This window comes from Chlamydotis macqueenii, chromosome Z (genome assembly GCF_036417535.1).
Source record: "Chlamydotis macqueenii isolate bChlMac1 chromosome Z, bChlMac1.mat, whole genome shotgun sequence".
NCBI classification, from domain to species: domain Eukaryota; kingdom Metazoa; phylum Chordata; class Aves; order Otidiformes; family Otididae; genus Chlamydotis; species Chlamydotis macqueenii.
In genome coordinates this window covers 82669510-82675995 of record NC_141593.1, presented here as the reverse complement: position 1 = coordinate 82675995, position 6486 = coordinate 82669510, and the positions used below count along the sequence as shown (strand labels likewise).

The window sequence follows — 6486 nt, the reverse complement described above, 5'->3', positions numbered from 1 at the left end:
GGAGTGGTGAGCAGGCAACTATCTGCCCAGAGGGAACAGCTTGAAACTGGAAACTATCCTGCCTTCTCTGCTATGGATAGCTGCATCTGACAGAGACGGCTGGGGATTGCCTGTGCCAAGAGTGACACTGCCCTGTTGCACTTTCACTTGAAAAGGTTTGGGCTTGTGAAGCCACTAGGCACACTGAAAACAGCATCTGCACAAAACCAAACTCTGCCTCAGCATCACCTGAGGAGCAGCTGAATGTCACAGCATGATGCAGGAGTGATGGGGCACTGCATGCTCAAGGCATGTTGTGCATGTCACTTGGTTATCTGTTGTACCAATTCCTGTGAATGAGGCCTCAACATATGCAGAAGCAACATCTGGGTTTAAATGAGAAGGTGGATTCGCGTTGGGGCAAAGGAATGCAGCTGAGGAAAGGAGCACGCTTTGTTACCCTGACTTTGCTGTAAAGGCAGTAATACTAAGCTGCTGCTGCAGTTTTCAAGCTTATGCGTCGCAGACGCGGCTGTAGTGCTTTTCCATCAGATTTTCCTGACAATGAGATAAGAGTCAAAATTTGACTCTGAACCTCTTACCCATACAGCAGCCCTGTTTGATGCAGACCATCAGAGCAGGCAGTGGTAACAGTCTGCACCCTGCCTGAAGTAATATGGTATATCTATCTAGTTTACCTACCCTGGTGCTGCAGAAAGGCTGGCTGGGCTTGTCAGCACTTGTGGCTTTCTCTTGCCCCCTCATTATACATTCCATAATAAAGGAGGGGAAAACTGTCTCTCTAGATGTGATGATGGCATTACTTTCTATGACAAAAACCTAACTGGACTATCACAGCCTGCCTGATGCATCATGTTTATTTCTCATAGCTGTTACTGCAGCTTCTTGCATTTTCAGCCACAGTCATTTCAGAATGTCTGAGAGCTCTTGCCTTCATCTTGGTTCACTTTCCCTGTGTTCTCCCCACCCCTTCCTCCCGCCCCCCCCCCCCCCCCCCCCGCAAACAGCTAAGAACTAGTCAAACCTGATTACCTGATTAACATAAAATAAGTATACAAGGTCTTTGGAGTAGAAATGTACCTCAAAGGGACAGAGCAGTATTTTGCAATATTGCCCTCTGCTCAAAGCAATTATTACCCAAAGTCCAGCTCTATTAGTCTTTCAGCAGTATGTCTGTACTCTTTGTTGGTGTAACAACTCCCCTTCTTTAGCTGGAAATGATTGCTGTAGTCTGCCAAGAATAACCAAAGCACCAGCAGTCGTTTTTAAAATTCTGGTTTAGAGATTCGTCAGCCCTCACTATGAAACCTGGCACATATTTTTAGAGAAGGCAGCAACTCGGGCCTGGCCCCTCTAGCTGTTCGGGCCATGTCCTGGTTTAGTTCCCCTTGCACCTGCAGCAATGCAGTGATGAGACAAGGCAGCAGAAGACTGAAGAGCCCACTCCTGAGCTGTCCCATGGAAAAGGGTGCTAACCCCCCCAGGCTACTTCTCGCCAGTGCACTTTCTCCTTCACACTACCTGCAGTAACCCTGCCCTGCACATAAGCCTGCACACAGAAACACTGCTTGTGTTAGGCTTGGCCTGAACAGCTACTCTTTCCTGATCCTGGCCAAGTATCACTTCTACGCTTAAACTGCAACTGTATTAGGTAAGGACAGAGTTGAGGCAGAGATGGTTATTGTCAAAAGTTTGTTAAGACTGGAAACAATCTTGAAGCATCGCACCTCCTTCTGTGCTCTCTTTGTGGATTCACAACACATCCTATTTAGTAAACTACACGTTCCATCTCACAGTGATTTGTCGGCCAAAGCTCACTGGACCCCTCTCTTCAATGATTCTGAGTCCTCTGACACATAAAACATCTGTAATTTGTTAAGAATACAATTCCCTTTGTGTTGTAGAACTGCCAGTGGTTATAAAGCAAAGCAAAGATGATATACTTGAGCGTACTTCCGTCATGACAGACCTGCAGTGGACATCATCAAACCATCCCACGTAAGCGGAGAGAGCAACAGACCAGGACTGCACTTTTCGCTACAGTAATGCCAATCACCAATTAGTGGCAGGCTTATGTTCAACTCTTACGCTCAATGCTTCAGCTTTCCCAACATTATAGAAGAATATAGTATCTTCCATGGAGAAACAAGATGCAATTTTTTTTTTTTTTTTATTCCTTGAAGGAGTGATTACAAAAAACAGTACACTGGTAAAAATCAGATTCTGCGAGTAACAAACACTCAGTAAACATTTTATTTAAATGCAGGTAATCACAACATTCAGATACAAGAATGCTCACTTGTGCCTGGCCATTTTTGACTGTGAAGCTAGGGAGTATATTATGATTACAATATACCGATTAGAATCAACATTTGAGAACAGTTTAGCAAATGGAAAACTTACTTAACTTAAATTTAAAAAAATAATAGCCACTCCAAAACTTATGAAAAGACCAACTCAGACCAGTTTCAGAAAGCCTTCTTGCCTCCCCATAATCCAAAATATTTTGGTTTATATATATAGCTTCATAAAATAAAGTCCCCCAGGAGAATTCAGAGCTTTTTGTTAAATGCCTTGGTTTATCGTCATGATTGCTCTTCTGTCCCTTTCTCTTAGGCCTGTAGCCTTCTATCTCTCAACTAACTTCCAAGTACGTCTGTAAGACACACAGTACTTCCTACTTCTGTAAGTCTTTTTCAATACTCACCTACAGACATCCTTAAACACATCTCCAAATGCTGTATCTTTCCTACCTAGCTGCTTCTAAGGTCATCTTTGGCTGTCACCTATGCTAAACTTACTTACAAACCTCCACTGAAGTGGGTAATACCCAGAAACCTCATCTTGTCAGTGCTGCTGTACAATTCTGTCTTACAGAACTGTTAAGAGGACATATCAAGTAGGTGGAACTCCAAGCTTCAGGTAAAAATATCTTGTTGTGATCGATTATTCCACAGCCCAAATGAAACAGAAGTAATTTGCTAAAGACACATACCTCAGTACAAAAGAGCTGAGGTATTGTGTCTGAGAGCTGTGTTTGTGAACTACAACTGTGGGAAGCTGAAGTATTTCATGAACATTACAGAAAGGGTCATCATTCTGGCCCCATAGCTTTAGGCAACAGAAAAACCAGCAATGCGGGGAAAAAAAACAACAAAAAAAACCCCAAACAAACCAAAACACAAAATAAAAAAAAACCCCACCAAACACACAAAAAAACCCAACCAACCAACAAAAGCAGCACAAACTCCTTGTTTACAAGTAAAAGGTTTTTTAAACAAGGAAGGACACTTTAAAGCTTTAGTAAAGTAGGTGTTCCATTCCTTCCACTTTTCCCTTTTTCACATGAAGGCACACATATACATAGACACACAGATCCCACTTTGAACTGCAGTCAGCTTACACTGAAGTTAAATGTTCAATAACCACTCTTATGCTGCTGAATGAAACATTCATCTTAAAGTTAAGCAACAAAACGGCTGGCAGAAGAGTTTGTGCAGGGTTAGTTTAAGCTTCACGTTCTAAACTTCAGTCATCCTCATATGGACCTGTCCTTTTAAACAATAAGGAGTACTTAGGACCCTAAAACATTTGATAATGCAGTTCTTAAATCAAGATTTTGAAGTTTATCATGCAAGGGAATCAGTTTTCATCAGCCCCTCCTTGGTTTTCATGTTCTACAATGTGGACGCTGGAGCACATTCCATCACGGAGCGTTAAGAAATTTTGGGAGTGATACAGAATAAGCCGCTGGACTAATAAAAGTTGTTTTTTTTTTTTTAAACTTGTATTCATCTAGTAGCTCCATTATTAGTAAACTCACTTGCCAGCAAATAAATACTTTAAAAATTTCATCTTAATTGCACCAAGGTTTAGATGCATCACCATTCACTCCATAAATATTGAAGTCCAAGACTAATTACCTTTCACATTACACAGGCACTGTTCCCTGGGATTAAGTGACATCATATGTGCCCATACCCAAATGAACAGAAGAGCCGAAGAAAGATAGTGGTTTTCACAACAGCTTTAGCAAGAATTCATAGGTTGCATTGATTATGCCCCAGGACAGGACAGAACGATGGTAATTCAGATGGGCTCCTCTGAAAAGGTGGATCAGTTTTCTATCACGTTCCAGCCAGATCTTCACAAAGACTTTTGAGAAGGACTGAAATTCTCCACCAATTTGAGCTTGCATGCGAGTTTTTACAACATTCACTGGGAAAAACAAGAATCCCAGCATGGCACCCAACAGCCCTCCACAGATAAAATCATTGACCAAATGAGTGCTGTAAGAAGTTGCTTCAGGCAGACACTGTTTGATAGGTCCCCGTAGGCCAAAGAAGAGTGCATTACTGGGTCCATTGCGGAGCAGAATAGGCACCAATCCCCTATAATATTCTCTCATCCCATAGACTTTCAGTACCTTGAAAGCCTGGTAAGTGTTTGTAAATTTATCGTGGTGTTTGTAGTCCTGAAGCAAAGTCTGAACTCGCTCAAAAGGTGTAAGAACAGCTTCTGTGGTCCCTGCAAGCACTGCTGCCAGGCTGCGAGTGAGGAGTTCAGGAGCACTTGTGTGACTATGGAGCAGGGAGGAGAAGTCTTCGTACAAGCCAAACATTAGAGCCAGCGTCGTTGTTTTCTGCATTAACGGAGGAAGTATGCCACGATAGAGATTTCGAATTCCGTCCTTCTGCAGCTGGTGTACTGCATCCTTTATTTTTAAACCATACAACTGCTGTCGAAAGAGGACCTTCTGGATGGGAAAAGTGACTGCTATATTTGTGAAGGCCGCACAGTAGCCACAAAGATAATGTTTTCCAGAGGTAGCCGTTATGTCACTGCTTAGATACTCCTTTGACTTCATTGGGGCAGAACCTTCTGAATCCATCATACTGTTTTTCTTACTGTAGTATACCTCAGTTCTCCTTCCCTACACCAAAAAAGAAAAGAATGAACATGATCAGAGCTGCAGCTGACCCCGCAGCTTTTTTTCATGCTACTGGATCATTCAAACAGCACCTAGTATCTTACATCCAAGGAAAGCCCATAAAATTTGAAGGCAAAAAGTGACAAATGCCAGATCTGACAGATATTGCATCAATTTTCTACTCAAGTCTCAGAGACCTCAGAAAGCAAGGTCAATACACAAGGTGCCTGTCACTGTCACCATCTTCTGACACGCACATCTAGTGCTTCTAAAGAAGGATTTCAAAGCATTTACCTGCCTAAACGACCACAGCCTTCAAAATGCTGGCATGTGGTTTGAAAGGTTAGGTTAGAAAAACACAAGGGAAAGAATAAAGAAAAGGACATTTGTTATCTAATCTTGCATTGTACCTCTGTATTTGTCATACTGGTAAGAGACTGCAGTGGTTCCTGCCATCCTGACTGCTGCGGAACAAACGTGCTACGTAGGAAATCCTCCTGGCCCTGTCACAGTTTAAGATTACTCTGGGAACTGAATGCTTGTTCAGCCAGTAAACTGGAGTCATGCAACGAAGTCACACTCTTTCACCATTAACTATGAGAAATATTCACCCTAAACAATTAGCCGCATCCCGAAGGCATGCAGCTGTGTCAGTCAGCACGGAAGGGTTACGGATCCGTTCATTTGTTTCACCAGGTAATCACCTACCGCCGTAACACACACTCGGGGCTCGCCAGCCCGTGACTGCTCGCCACCGCCAGCCCGCGGGAAGCACCGAGCACTACCCGAAGCACGCAGCCAGACTTACTGCATTCTCGACGCGGGGCTCACGCGGTGCAGCTGCCCGGGCAAACCCGCCGGTCTGGTGCCGCAGAAGAGACCTCAGAGCTCCCAAGGGCGCCGGCTGGGCCGTCCGGCCGCGGCGCCGCTGTGCCGGGGGGGCTCGGGAGCCGTCGCAGCCGCGCCGGGGCGCGGCACCAGGCGACCTGAAAGCAAACAGCCAACTACGAGTCAGGAGGGCGGCAGAAGCGCCAAGGCGGAGGCCGCGCCGGGACGGCAGGGAACAGCGCCCGCCCCTCCCGGGCCGGGGCCTGCAGCGCTGCCCCGCTCCCCGGCGGGCTTCGGCCCCAGCGAGCGGGTGCGCGGCCCAGGCTCACGCTCAAGGTCAGGCTGGCGGCGCGGCGGAGCGCGGGGCGGCGGCTGCGGGCCACTCCCGCGGGAACCGCCATCGCCCGCCTCGGCGCGCCTGCGCGGCCGCCGGGCCGGGCCGAGCCCCGCCGAGCCGAGCCGGGCCGGGCTGGGCCGGGCCACGTGCGACGGACCCCGCCCCGGGACGCACCTGCGGCCGTTGCCATGGCAGCGGCGGCGGGGCGGGACGGGTCGGGTCCGGTCGGCTCCGGGGCCTCCGCCGGCGCCACGGCCTCGCAGCCTCCGCCGTGCGCGCGCCGGCGTGTGACGTAGCCACGCCGCCTGACGCAGGTGGAGACGCTGTCGGAGGGCGTCAGGGCAGAGTAGGGAGAGCCGGGGCGCCTCCCCTCGGCGTGACCCAGCGGAAG

The 6486-nt window shown here is 47.3% G+C and overlaps 1 protein-coding gene across 2 annotated transcripts; it reads right to left on the bottom strand.

Moving 5' to 3' along the window:
• Positions 1 to 2216: 2216 nt before the first annotated feature.
• Positions 2217 to 6389, bottom strand: SLC25A51 (solute carrier family 25 member 51). 2 transcript variants are annotated; one of them, XM_086771129.1, is made up of 3 exons: positions 6270 to 6389; positions 5739 to 5916; positions 2217 to 4933 (listed from the first exon to the last, which is right to left on the bottom strand). In XM_086771129.1, exon 3 carries the CDS (start codon positions 4892 to 4894, stop codon positions 4019 to 4021), a length of 876 nt encoding a protein of 291 aa, XP_086627255.1. In that variant the 5' UTR covers positions 4895 to 4933; positions 5739 to 5916; positions 6270 to 6389; the 3' UTR covers positions 2217 to 4018. The 2 variants fall into 2 exon arrangements, with proteins under 2 accessions (XP_086627255.1, XP_086627254.1); XM_086771128.1 differs by lacking the exons at positions 5739 to 5916; positions 6270 to 6389 and adding an exon at positions 5639 to 5657.
• Positions 6390 to 6486: the final 97 nt, after the last annotated feature.

Excerpts from the sequence above, each read along its gene's own strand:
- SLC25A51 (XM_086771129.1), bottom strand. The coding sequence starts at position 4,894 with ATGATGGATTCAGAAGGTTCTGCCCCAATGAAGTCAAAGGAGTATCTA.